A 14,486-nucleotide genomic window follows, 5' to 3' on the forward strand; every position below is an offset into this window, starting at 1 on the left:
ACCCGGAAGAGGAAAGAATACACCTATAAAGATGGAAGACAAAACTTTCTCATGGGACTTCCCCGGTAGTCCTCTGGGCAAACTAAGCCTGCACACCATGACCACTGAGCCCACGTGCCTCAACTAGAGAGAAGCCGACGCAACCAGAAAAACACTTTCTTGCATGTGAAATCAGCTATACAGACTTGTGAAGGAACCCTAACTTAGGAACCCAAACCTAAGTTTGAGCTCCTTATACAACATCATAAACACTGCAGACCTTTCTTTTGAAAAATGAAGATTTGTAGGAGCAACCCACCCCCACCTCTTTGGCTGTGTTCTGCAGAAGACGGGTGGGGTTAGGGATCCTTTAGGGAGGGTTATATTCTTGTATAATTTGGCTTCAGTTTGCCACACTGATCAGATACATATTCCAAGGCAGTTTAAATGACATAAAGAAAAATATAAATAATATCTAGCCTTGGGCGGGGTTGGGGGTTGTTAGCTTGAAACTCTGTCTTTCACGTAGCCAAGTGCTACAATATTCTATGAGCTTGGCCTACTTCTTCATGGAACTTCTCGGGGGAGGGGGAGCAGCTGCATCTCAGTAGGAAATGTTTCATGAACCAGGGTAAAGCCTGGGTCTAAAAGTTTCAAAGCCCCCAAAACATTTTTTATTAAAATTGCTATAAATCTGATGAGAACAAGAGATCAAAAAGTTCTCCCCGAGGAGCTTCAGCAATAAACGCGCTCCTCAATGAACACATCTGGATCGGGGGCCTTCAGAGAACATGTCCAGAGAGTAAACGTGTTTTCTAAGTGGATGAAAAACCCTGGAGTCCAGGGGATTTATGAAGACACTGGGGCACCGGAACCCCTTTTGTGGCAGCCGGGGTGGGGGACTCATGCAAGAGCCAGCGACAAGCCGGCAGTGACCATTTTCATCTATTTTTGTTTCTATGTGGGTAAATGATATTCAGTATCACTTTGCAACATTTGTGGCAGGCTGACCTTTTTTTCCTGGTACTTTTTTTGTGGGGGGGTGGGCACACCATGAGGCTTGTGGGAACTTAGTTCCCTAACCATGGATAGAAGCCCGGGCTCTCAGCAGCAAAAGTGTGGAGTCCTAACGTAACTGGGCCACCCGGGAATTCCCTCTGGGTACTTACTACTCATCAGCAAAAATTTCGATAGGTGATTAAGCTTTATTATTTTTGCCCAAAGATAGGACAATGGAGTGAGCCTTCAGTGATTACACTTCTTACTTCCAGAGTAAGCAGAAAAACCACAGTCACTCTGTGCCACCCTTGAGCACTTTGCGTGGCAGGTGGGTGACAGTCACAGAGGTTAAACATCCAGAATTCACTTCTTGACAAAACAGTACTGCAGAGGACACATTTACTTGAGCCCAGGGTTTAAAATCAAGAATCCTGAGTGGCAGGGACCTCGCTGGTGGTTCAGTAGTTAAGAGAGTCCACCTGCCAATGCAGGGGACATGGGTTTGATCCCTGATCCAGGAGGATCCCACATGCCATGGAGCAACTGAGCCCATACATGTCACAAGTACGGCACCAGTGCTCTAGAACTTGCGAGCTGCAAATACTGAGCCCACGTGGGGTAAATACTGAAGCCCATGTACCCTAGGGCCCGTGCTCCTCAATAAGAGAAGCGTACGCACCGCAACTAGAAAAAAGCCTGCACACAGACACGAAGACCCAGCACAGTCAAAACTAAGTAAATAAATTAAAATTTATATATATATATATATAAAGAATCCGCCTTGCAGGTTTGATCCCTGGTCAGGGAACTAGATCCCTCATGCTGCAACTAAAAGTTCTCATGAAGCAAATAAAGATCCCTTATGCCACAACTAAGACCCTATGCAGTCCAACACATAAATAAATGTTTTTTAAAAAATAATAATACACAAACAGAAGAAGGAGGAGAAAAAATTTTTTTTGAAAAGGAAAATGCAGATCCTTAGGTTCCATGGAGATTCTGATTGGCTAGATCTGGGATGGGGCCAGGGACTCTGATTTTTTAGTAAATGCTCCAGGTGATTCTATTGAACTTGCCAGCTTCAGAAAATAGGGTTCTAGGCAATACGCTTTAGGAACACAGCTCTTAAAAAACACTTTTATGTGGGTTGCACAAACTTTCTGGATAGTTTCCATTTCTGGCCACATACTTTTACAAAACGCACACTGGTCAAAAGACTTTAAAGGAGCTTAAAAGAGTCTCAGGTGTTTTTAAGGTGCTCATTCAAGACCCAACTTAGGTTTACAGGCTCTGAAAGTTCATTTCTCCAGACTCTATGTGGAGAATAAAAGCCATGTTCTAGTCACACTTGGAGAATTAAAAAAAGAGGTGACTCTGGGGAGGCCACTGAGGCCAAGGGAAATGACCAGGGTCATAGCTCACATCACTAAACTGTGCTCAGACACCTGAGGTGAACATCAAGTCTCAGCTGGGTTTTAGGAGTTATGTGTGATTGAGGATGAGCCGTAAAAGGCTACATTTCTAGAAAACTATTTGGCAACTGGGCCTTAAAGTTCTGATCTGGTAATTCTGGTAATATTATCTGATCTGGTAATTCTAGTTCTAGGACTTTGACTGAGGAAAACAATCAAAGAAGTACAGAAACCATATGCAGAGATATTCATCATAGCCATGTCTCTGACAGCCTAAATACTTCACACAACCTATGTGTCATCAACTGAGGAATAGATCAACTGAATGTATGGACTTAAGAAAGCATGTTGTCTATAGCAGACCAAAAAGCTTATGCACAGGAGAAGAGATGACTGACAAAATGAAAAAGCAACCTATGGAATGGGAGAGAATATTTCCAAACCACACATCCGATAAGGGGTTGACACCTAAAATACATAAGGAACTCACAACCAATAGCAAAAAAACCAAGTAACCCATTTTAAAAATAGGCAGAAGACCCGAGGGGATATCTTTCTAAAGAAGATATTCAAATGATCAACAAGTACATGAAAAGATGATCACATCACTAACCATTAGGAAAATGCAAATCAGAAGCACAATGAGTTATCACCTTGTATCTGTCAGAATGGCTTTTATCAAAAAAAGAGAAAACCAATGCTCACAAGGATGTGAAGTTAAATGGGAATTCTTGTGCATTGTTGGTGGGAATGCATAAAGAAAATATGGGCTGTGTCTGTGTGCATGATGGAACATTACTGGGATATTATCCAGCCATAAAGAAGAGGGAATTCTTGCCATTTATAACAATGTGGATGGACCTTGAGGGCATTATGCTGAGTGAAATGTCCAACAGAGGAAGACAAATACCATATGATCTCAAATTGTATGCGAAATCTGAAAAAATAAAACTAAATCAAACTCATAGAAACAGAAGACAGATTGGCAGTTGCCAGGGGAAGAAGGTGGAGAGTAGGAGAAATGGGTGAAAAGTGGTTAAAGGATATAAACTCCCAGGTATAAACAAGTCCTAGGGTTAGAAGGTACTCCACTTAACAATACAAAGGACTTCCCTGGTGGTCCAGTGGTTAAGAATCCACCTTCAATGCAGAGGACACGGTTTCAACCCTGGTCAGGGAGCCAGATCCCACATGCTGCAACTAAACACCCCACATGCCACTAAGACCCAGAGAAGCCAAATAAATAGGGAAGTAAAAAAAAAAAAAAAAAGCGCTGTATATTTGAAAGCTGCTAAAATAATAGATTTTAAAGTTCTCAACATACACAAAAGATTGTAACTCTGCAAGGTGATGGATGTGATATGTTAATTAACTGAGTGGTGGTGATCATTTTATAATATATATGTATATAAAATCACTACACTGAATACTTTAAACGAACACTATGTTATGTCAATCAGATCTTCATAAAGCCAGGGGTACAAAAACACATTATCAAGTAATTTTCACCACATGCTCACAAAACAAGAGTTCCTGAGAATGCTGCTGTGCACACACACGTACACACATACTCTGTAGAATGTTGAGACATGTGGCTTCCCTGGGGGCTCAGATGGTAAAGAACCCGCCTGCAATGTGGGAGACCTGGGTTCAATCCCTGGGTTGGGAAGATCCCCTGGAGGAGGGCATGGCCACCTACTCCGATATTCTTGCCTGGAGAATCCCCATGGACAGAGGAGCCTGGTGGGCTGCAATCCATGGGGTAGAAAAGAGTCAGACACGACTGAGTAACTAAGCATGCATGCATTTGTTGATATACACCTACATACACCATACAACAACAATTCTTTGTTTAAAAATTTATGTATCTATATCCAAACAGAAAACAATAGACAGAAGTCCACCAAAATGTTAATAATGACTACCTCTGAGTCATTTCTCTTTTCTTCTTTACAGTTCTATTTTCTAAATCAAAGTTATAAAATTAAGCTATATCCTTTAAAAATCAAGTTTTCAGAGAACTGTTAATGAAATGGGAAATGTGTATGACAATACCAAGTGAAAATATACGATGAAAGTATATATCCAATGTGGTACCCATTTGTTTTCAAACATTATGTATACATGCATTATATATAAATCAATCCAGGAAGATACCAATAACTGAAGTCTCCATGTAGAGGAATTACAAGGAATTATGTTCATTTCACTTGTGTATCTTTTCCAAACTCTCTACAATGAGAATGTGTTAGCATTTTAAGTCAGAAAGAAAACCCAGTCAATTGCGTTTTTTTTTTTCCGGCTGTTCCTTGTGGCATGCAGGATCTTAGTTCCCCGGGTGATGGAACTCAAGCCCCCTGCAGTGGCAGTGTGGAGTCTTAACCACTGGACTGCCAGGGATATTCCAATCAGTTGCATTTTAAGCCACAGTTTCCATGAGGAACACTTCCTCTGGTCATTGTTGGGAGCCCCTTGCATTTGGGGGTGAGCTGTGAGGTGCCAAGGAAGTGCTGTATCTCCTGAGCTCCATCCCCAGCCTGGGATGAGTAGCCACCTCAAGGGCAGCCCATTCACACAGGCCAGGTGAACTGCAGCTACACACGGAAATGATCACAACAGTGAACATCTACTGAGATCTTTCTATGCAGCCTACTCTGTGCCAAGCGCTGTGCAGGCATCACTTCCCTGAACCCCATGAGGCTGGTCCTCATGCATTGAGGGGCCTTCTGTCTAATTCCAAAAAGGTGGCGCTAGTCGTAAAGAACCCGCCTGCCAATGCAGGAGGAGGTAAGAGACACAAGCTGGATCCCTGGATCGGTAAGATCCCCTGGAGGAGGGCATGGCAACCCACTCCTACATACACCATACAACAACATATATTCTTGCCTGGAGAATCCCCATGGACAGAGAAGCCTGGCAGGCTACAGTCCATGGGGTTGCAGAGAGTCGGACGCGACTGAAGCGACTTAGCAGGCATGCATGCTCTCACCAACCACATCAAACTCTGGCAAGGAATCCGCCTGACAGGGGTATCTTTACGGTAAGTCTGTTTCTAAGCAATGCCTCAGCTATGCCCAGAACCTCCTTTCTGATCCATTTATGTAAGAATGGTGTTAGATTTTTACTTTGGCCTATGATGACGGCTCCCTGAGGTCGTTTTTTTATAAATAACACATCCTGCCTGCGCTTGTTTTCCCTCTACCTACCTCTCCTTCCGATGGGTAAAAGCCAATTGCTCTCATGACAAAAGGAAGCTCCGACAGGCAGATGTGTTCCGACACCTTTCTGGTCTCCATTGTATCGATACCTTGACTACGGAGCTGAGAATAGTAAAAATAGTCTTCCAGCTCCTACGTGGAAATAAAGTGGAAACACAACATGCATTTTTGGCTTCAGTCTGAACCAGCTATTAAGACTTCAAGGGCATTTTCTAGAAAGTACATTTTGAGCTCAGTGGGGAAAAGAGCTTTGGGAAAAATTTTAAAAAGCAAGAAGGTTAACCCCAGGCACATCTGTTTTACAAACTTAACTAGATGTTACGGGGAAGTGTTTATTCTGAGGACAATTACCCTGTAGAATTTTCCTTCCCTGCCACCAGACACCAGACCGTAGAACGGGGTCAGGTCTTCGCCCCCGAGAGAAACCGCTGCCTCCAGGGCACTAGAACAATAAAAGAAACATCGCTATTAGAGAGCACTCAGGCGGGAACATGATGGCCCACAAGTCCTGCAGGCTGCAGTCCTGAAGGGTATTACAGTGCGGATACAACTAGGGTCTCTGTAAACTTGCTAAGCGAATTCCCTCCAATATGAAGCTGCATATGGAAAATTCAATTTTAAGTGTGGAACCCGGTGGCTCAGGGCCCCCGTCTTAAAGATGGTGATACTCTCTTTCGGATGACAGAACAGGCGCCTGGCAATCTGTCTGCAGTCTTTGGGGAAATCCTCTGGAGGGAGAGGAGGGTCCCCATGTGCTGAGCCCATGGACCGCCCCCAGCAGAGCGGCCGTGCTGTAACCTTAGATCTGCGTGTGACCAGAGCCAGGGGAATGGGATGTGGCACCCGTGGACGGCCAGCGCTAATTGCTTCCATAAAAACTCAGGAGGCCACAAGGGACCCACGCTGGTCAGATAAAAATAACCCTCTGCTCTCTAACACAGGGTCAGATGTTTCCAAAAATAGGCCCTTTAAGTTGTAAGAAAACCTACTTTTTATGTGAGGCTGACTCTGTCTCATACAAAATGCTAATAATATAAAATCATTTTAATAATCCACTGACTGGATTTCTGCTCATCAGACCACTAGCTTATTTGGAGGATGATTAAGACACACTTTATAGAGACTATGGTGGGGAAGTGGTTAAGTATACTGAATCTGGAGTGAAAGGGACATGCCTGTGAGCCCTGGCTCTGCCTCCAGAGAGCAGGGTGATCATGGGCAAGTGACTTTACTACTCAGGGCGTCAGTTTCCTATTCTGAAAAATGGGAATAATTACAGGGTCTGCCTCACGAGACAGTTGTGAAAATTAAAGTGAATGCACATAAAGAATTGGACACGAAGCCCTTTGTTTTTCTCCTATGATGACTCTTTGTTGAGGTGTGGAATTGAATCAGGAAGATAGCATGTGAATCCACAGCCTCACCACCTCACTCCATGGCTGGGGCAGTCCCTGAGCCCCTTGGAGCGAGTTTCCAGACCTGTACAACGGGGTTGTCAACAGTCCTTATGTCGCTGGATAGCTGTGAGGATAAATCAGGCAATGCATGGAAAGCACGGGACCCAGGGTCTGGCCCAGGGTTATTAGTACTGTTGACCTGGGTCAACACCTCCACTGTTCCTGCAGGAGTCAGCCACCAAACAGTCCTCAGTTCTCAGTCAGGACCCCGCACAAGCCCCACCCAAGCAGGCTGCTGGTGGTCTGTGGAGCTGGTGTACTCTCCAGGTGGGCCTGGGCTCCAGGTGGGCCTGAGGCCCGTCTCCAGCTGGGCTCAGCCTTCACCCAACTCTTGGCTCTGACATTAGCTATCGAGGCAGGAGTCTGGCTAAGAGGGTGCCTGCTCTGAGGCTCCCAGGCCAGCCTCAAGCCCAATCCCGACAGGCACTGTGGGCAGGGAGGCCACGGTTAGCCACGTGGTTCTGAAGCAGGGCCAGTTTAAAGGCCCGATGTAACATGGAGGACCCTGTCACTACCAGGAAATCCCCAGGGAACAGGTTCACAGAGCTCTGGATCCTATGGGAGCAGCCCTCCACTGGTCAGAGCTGCAATATGCTCCTGGCTCCGCCACCGTCAGCTGATGGGAGAGCCAGCGGGACTAACTGGGCTTGTTCCACCAGAGCTGGGGGATGAGCCTTCCCTCAGCTGTGCTGTGAAATCTAGGAACCATCAGAGGCCATGTTTCCACCGAGTGATGAAACCCGCCTCGGCAGAGTGACAGCGGGTTATGGCAGAGGCGAACAGAGAGCCAGAGGGCGGTCCTGGCTGCTGGGATCCTGAGATCCCAGGACAGGACTGGTCCTAACTTCCCATTTCTCCTTAAGTTGGGTTCTAACACTCGCCACAAAACAAGAGGTCATTGGGGAACAAGGTGGAGGCACATTTACTGAGAATGCTTTTCCTACTGTGTGCCCAGGAATATAGTCAGTACTTTGGGGAATGATCCAAAGCCGGAGTAGCTGTGAGGTGGCAACCAACACAGAGCAGGTGCTCAGTAAAGGTTCCCTAGGGGAGGGTGTCGGGAAGGGGAGGGGAGAGGAGGGAGAGGGGGAGGGGGGAAGGGGGAGGGGAAGGAGAGGGGGAAGGGGAGAGGGGGAGGGGAAGGGAGGAGGAGGGGAAGGGAGGGGGAGGGGAAGGGAGGAGAAGGGGAAGGGAGGGGGGAGGGGAGGGGGAGGTGATGGGGAGGGGAAGGGGAGCAGGGATAGCAGTGGTAGCCATCACTTAGTTCCCTAGTAGGGGAACTAAGATCCCACATGCCTTGAGGTGCAGCCAAATAAATATACTGCCAAGTGCAAAACACAGGTGCAGATGGGTACATATAGCATGCAATATGAATATATATTTTTATATTTGTATAAAGATATCGTGGAGGGAGAATTCCCTGGCTGTCCAGTGATTAGGGCTTGGCACTTCCACTGCATTGTTTGATCTCTGATAAGGGAACTAAGATCCTGCATGTCCCATACTGCAAAAAAAAAAAAAAGAGAGAGAGAGAGATAAAAAACAAACAAACAAATAAATCAGCTCTGAACACAGTGGTAATGTTTCCATTTTAACAGATGGAGAAACTGAGGCTCAAGGAAGGGAAAGGACTTGCCTCAGGTCAGCAAGTAGCAGGGGAGGTGGGATTTGAATCTGGGTCTTTCTGGCACTTGTCTGAGCAAGACAGCAGGATGCCAGGTGGGCGAGAGGTTGAGCACAAAAATGGGGGATTTAAAAACAGATGCCTGACAAGGAGAGAAAAAGGGTGGCCTGCCACCCAAGATAGGGGAAGGGAAAGTACGAGTCAGGGACTCGGGGAAAGATGAAGGGAAGGGGTCTCCCCGGGGAAGTCTGAGACGCTGCAATGATAATTCAGGGGCCTAGGAGTTTGTTGGTTAAGATGATGTGAACGTGACAGGATTTATCACCTTCATTTTACCCTACAACTCGCCATCAATAGACCTAGTAGGAAATTTCACTTGTTTACTTGTTTTGGGTTTTTACATTTCTTCCCATTAGTGAAGCACTGAACATATTAAAACACCAGAAGCAGTGATGAAGTGCTAATTAGTTTATAATGATCCTTTGTCCCCACAACAGATTAAATTGAAATTCTCGCAAGCCTGGATTCTGGCCATGTTCAGGAAAGCTACTGGAAAGCGAGTGCTCTTTTTTTTTTTTAAATCTCTGCCATTCCAGATCTCAAGATGATTGAGATGAGGACAAAAATGGAAAAAAAAAAAAAAGGATTCTGTCTTCCCACCAGGATGTCACTTGACCCCATCCATCCGGGTAACAGGCTATAGGTGTCAAAGGATTAAGCACCTCATGCTGGAGACGTGATGAGTAAATTCTTTTCAAGGGGAGAGTTCACCTTCAGCTTCTAAATCCCCCAAATCTGCCCTTCTGGGTGAGAACAGAGGTGAAGGTCAGAGTTTCAACTGCAATCTGAAACCCCCTCGAGGTTCCAAAGCGGATTTACCTGGCTGGTCTTGCTTCTATTCACGTGAAGGGGAGAAGCTTCGATGTCTGCCACGGAAGAGGGATGTGCACTTGGCAGACGGTGGGGGTATACTTTCACTTTATGTTTTATTTAGCTTTGGCTGCGGTGGCTCTTTGTTGCCGTCGCGTGGGCTTTCTCTAGTTGCGGCGAGTTGGCGTCTCTTCTCGTGGAGCACCGGCTCTGCGGCTTCAGTAGTCGCAGTGCACGGGCTCAGCAGTTGGGGCACACGGGGCTTAGTTGCTCCATGGCATGCGGAATCTTTCCCGACCAGGGATCAAAACTGTGTCCCCTGCACTGGCGGGTAGATTCTTATCCACTGCACCACCAGGGAAGCCTAGAGGGTATTCTTTTACCCAACAAACAAATTGGGTTTGTTCTTTTAGGAAGGTACCTTTCTCTGGGCTGTTTTTACCCAGCTCCTCACAGGACCCTGCCAGGAAGAGGGGCATAGAGAAGGTGGTCAGGAAAGGAACTGGCTCCGCCCTGTGGCTGTTCAATGAATTTGGAGAGATGAGAGGATTACTTTAGTGGTAATCCTTCTTTAAAAAAAAAAAATTATTATTTTTTGGCCACACTGTTCATCATGTAGGATCTTCGTTCCCCAGCCAGGGATTGAACCTACAGCCCCTGAGATGGAAGCATGCAGTCCTAACCACTGGGCAGCCAGGGGAGTTCCTAACCTTTTTTAATAAGAAAGATCCTGCACTCCTAAGCAAATGCCTTTATATGAAGAAGAGATGAAAGGAAATCATTAATTTACTGTCTTTAGCTCAGTGGTGTGTGCTTTCCATAAGGATCCTATAAAAGTCCCTATTGTTGTCCCCTTCTGCACCACCACCCCCCTCCATTGCACAGACAAGGAATCTAAAGATCTGAGATGCTAATCTCTGGGACCTAGGGTCCCACAGCCAGCAGACAGTAGTCTTCAGATTCAAATCCATGTGTCTCTGACCTCAAAGTCTGTGTCTCTCCTATGCCCGATCACGGAACTCTTCAGCCTCACCCTAGGCAGAAATTCACAGCTCAGGGCAGGGTGAGAACACTGAAAATACACATTTCAGATAATACTCTTACTATTTCTGTAACACACATTTTGGAGATTTGGGCTTGATCTCTCTAGCTGGTGTGGATTTTCAGGCGACACAGTGAGAAGTATTTTGGGGGAAACGGGCATGGGTTCACGAGGTAGGATCACACGGCTTCGCCTGCAAACACCATGGGTCCCTGAGACAGAAGAGTAACCTTCTGTCTGCCCCTTAATATGAACAAGTGTCTCGGGGAGCACCCTGAAGGCCATGCCTGAGTCTTGGCTGTCTTTATACCTGCAGGCCTAGCACAGTGCCCAGGATGTTGTAGGGTGTTTTTGTTTTTATTATTTCTAATATTTATTTATTTGTCTGTACCGGGATAAGGGATCTTTTATTTTTTTCAGTTGCAGCATTTAGGATCTTCAGTTGTAGCATATGAACTCTTAGCTGTAGCATGTGGGATCGATCTAGTTCCCTGACCAGGGATAGAACCCGGGCCCCCTGCATTGGGAGTGTGGAGTCTTAGCCACTGGACCACCAGGGAAGTCCTGTCATAGGGGTTTAATACCTGTCTGCTGTTGCTGAGTGAAAAGGAGGAGTGTATACGTTTCACCGTCCTTAGGGGGCCAAGCTTCTCACCGCAGTACGCACCTTAAGTTGATTTCCCACTGCACCACTGACCGATCCTGCCCTCCTGCTGTGAAGGCATAGCAGCCGTCATAGGAAAGGGCCATGCTGGCCACCCCATTCGGGTGGCATATGAGGGCAGAGGTCTTATGTGGATTGCCATCAACTGGTAAGATCTGAAGTCCAACCTAGAAAGGAAGAAAAGTGAAGTTGCTCAGTCGTGTTCGACTCTTGACTGTAGCCCACCAGGCTCCTCGGTCCATGGGATTCTCCAGGCAAGAATAGAATACTGGAGTGGGTTGCCATTTCCTTCTCCAGGCTCTCCTGCATTGCGGGCAGACACTTTAACCCCTGAGCCACCAGGGAAGACACGAAAGGAAGAAGTAACTAGATATTCAGACTAAGATACCCAGGCCCCAGGCCAGACTTGGCACAGTCAGGTGTCAGCTCCAGATCTGTTTATGCAAAGGACCTGTGGGTCCGGAACTGCCTTCTCAGTGAGGGCTGCATTTCAAGCATTTCATATGGCTGGGGCTTCACATACACTGCGCCCTGCAGGGTGGCCCCTTGGAAGAGGGATGCCTGGTTCTACCAGGGACACAGAAAGGAAACTTCCCTCCTACCTTCATGGTCAAATGTCCAGGCTTTTCCAGGATAATTATGGCATTTTATGATCTTATACTTTTCCATGTGGACTTGTAGATTTTTTTAAAAAATTATTTATTTTAGTCAATTTATTTATTTGGCTGTGCCAGGTCTTAGTTTCAGCATGCAGGATCTTTAGTCGTGGCATGTGAACTCTTAGTCACTGCAAGTGGGATCTAAGTTCCCTCACCAGGGATCAAACCCAGGGCCCCTGAGTTGGGAGCTCACAGTCTTAGCCACTGGACCACCAGGGAAGTCCCTAGATTAAGTCATTAAATGTACAACTAAGTGTAACTAACTTGTCTTCATAAGAAAAGGAAAGGAAAGGAGAAATCCTTTGGTGTACTTTGGGGAGTAGAGAAAACAAGGGAAGTCTCCTAAGAGTCATCCTCACTCAATTATGGCAGTTTGCAGTGTGGAGCAGGATGAGAGTCTTGGGCTTGGGGAAAGCCAGTGTTCTTAAGTCTGGTAACACCTGTGGCTATTTCCCACTCCAGACACTCGGTCACCTTAGCGGGGCAGAGGGCAAACCACTGGCACCTTGTCTCTGTTAATAAACACCATATAGCGCTTCTGCAGTTCCAGAGTGGATTTCACTGGGAGGATTTGTATCTGCTCAATGGGAGATCCATAAACCGGCCCGAGGAGTGTCTTCCTGCAAGAGAAAAAAAAGAAACGCTTTCTAAATTCCACAAATCTGAACGCAGGTTTTATGACTTGTTCCCTTTCACGATCCCTCATACATTTTAAAGATCTTGTTTTTTTCTGTTTGTTTTTGATGTGGATCATTTTAAAAGTCTTTATTGAATTTGTTACACTATTGTTTCTGCTTTATGTTTTGGTAGCGAGACGTGGGATTTTCACTCCTTGACGAGGGATTGAATCCGCATCCTCTGCAATGGAAGGCAAAGTCTTAACCACTGGACCATCAAGGAAGCCCACCCTCTATGTTTTAAATTTTGAGTTTCTTGTCACTTAACTAAGCCCATTGTCATAAAGACCTCACTCTCAACCGCTAATGGTGGCTGCAAATCAGGGGCAGCAGCTCTAGATGTTTCAGGGAAATTTTGCTTGTGAAGGATGCTCTTCTTGGCCAAGGCTCTGACTCTCCCCTTGACAGATGAATGAAGGGAACATCATGCCTCAAGAACACGTACGTGAACAAGGGATGCAGAAAACGCTGCAAGGACGAGACGAGCATGGACAGGATGTGAGGAAACAGCCCCATCCTCCCGGGGTTGCCCAGGATCTTAGAGGGAGACCCTGTCTGGTGCCCAGACATCTGACAGCAGGTCTGAGAGCAACTCAAGGGTCCCCCCAAAACTCTGTGCATCACACTCTAATGAATTGCACCCTTACAGTCAGATTTCTGAATTTAGATTCTCTTACAGTAACTAGGAACCTGATCCGAGGTTAGGCTGCCAGAAGTGACCTCAAGCCTGGAGCTGGCGTTGCCCTGAAGCTGACAAAACCTGAGCTGCAGGACCCCTCCCTCATAAATGCACCTTCTGAGGCCTGGGAGGGGCCCTTGCCATTTTTAATTTATTTCTAATTATATATCTTTTTAATTAAAATTTTATATATATTTGTTTATAATTAATATTAACCAATTAATCTGGCTGCATCAGGTCCCAGCTAATGGGATCTTTGTTGCAGCGCACAGACTCTCTAATTGTGGTGTGCAGACTCAGTAGTTTCAATGAGTATTTAGTCGCTCCCAAGCATGTGGAAGTGAAAGAGGAGAGTGAAAAAGTTGGCTTAAGGCTCAACATTCAGAAAACTAAGATCATGGCATCTGGTCCCATCACTTCATGGGAAATAAATGGGGAAACAGTGGAAACAGTGGCTGATTTTATTTGGGGGGGCTCCAAAATCACTGCAGATGGTGATTGCAGCCATGAAATTAAAAGACGCTTACTCCTTGGAAGGAAAATTATGACCAACCTAGATAGCATATTCAAAAGCAGAGACATTACTTTGCCAACAAAGGTCCGTCTAGTCAAGGCGATGGTTTTTCCAGTGGTCATGTATGGATGTGAGAGTTGGACTATAAAGAAAGCTGAGTGCAGAAGAATTGATGCTTTTGAACTGTGGTGTTGGAGAAGACTCTTGAGAGTCCCTTGGACTGCAAGGAGGGAGATCCAACCAGTCCATCCTAAAGGAGATCAGTCGTGGGTGTTCATTGAAGGACTGATGTTGAAGCTGAAACTCCAATACTTTGGCCACCTGATGTGAAGAGCTGACTTATTTGAAAAGACCCTGATGCTGGCAAAGATTGAGGGCAAGAGGAGAAGGGGACAACAGAGGATGAGATGGTTGGATGGCATCACCAACTCAATGGACATGAGTTTGGGTAAACTCTGGGAGTTGGTGATGGACAGGGAGGCCTGGCGTGCTGCGGTTCATGGGGTCGCAAAGAGTCAGACACGACTGAGTGACTGAACTGAAGCATGTGAGATCTTAGTTTCCCGACCAGGGATCCAACCTGCATCCCTGCATTGGAAGGCAGATTCTTAACCACTGGACCACCAGGGAAGTCTTTACATCTCTTTTTTAATTAAAAAAAAAAAAGAGGACTCACAAATTCAAATACACTT

General features: G+C 46.0%; 1 protein-coding gene across 1 annotated transcript in view; it reads right to left on the minus strand.

Annotated features, from left to right (window-relative positions):
• Positions 1 to 14,486, minus strand: part of CFAP251 (cilia and flagella associated protein 251) — a 71,319-nt gene that overhangs the window by 13,061 nt on the left and 43,772 nt on the right. Inside the window, exons 17-20 of the mRNA XM_052654455.1 lie at positions 12,430 to 12,544; positions 11,269 to 11,432; positions 5,960 to 6,050; positions 5,597 to 5,740 (exon numbers count right to left, since the gene is read on the minus strand). Of these exons, the coding sequence (XP_052510415.1) occupies positions 5,597 to 5,740; positions 5,960 to 6,050; positions 11,269 to 11,432; positions 12,430 to 12,544 (514 nt within the window). The remainder of the gene's footprint in view (positions 1 to 5,596; positions 5,741 to 5,959; positions 6,051 to 11,268; positions 11,433 to 12,429; positions 12,545 to 14,486) is intronic.

The sequence above is a fragment of the Budorcas taxicolor genome, chromosome 17 (assembly GCF_023091745.1).
Source record: "Budorcas taxicolor isolate Tak-1 chromosome 17, Takin1.1, whole genome shotgun sequence".
In the NCBI taxonomy this organism is placed as follows: domain Eukaryota; kingdom Metazoa; phylum Chordata; class Mammalia; order Artiodactyla; family Bovidae; genus Budorcas; species Budorcas taxicolor.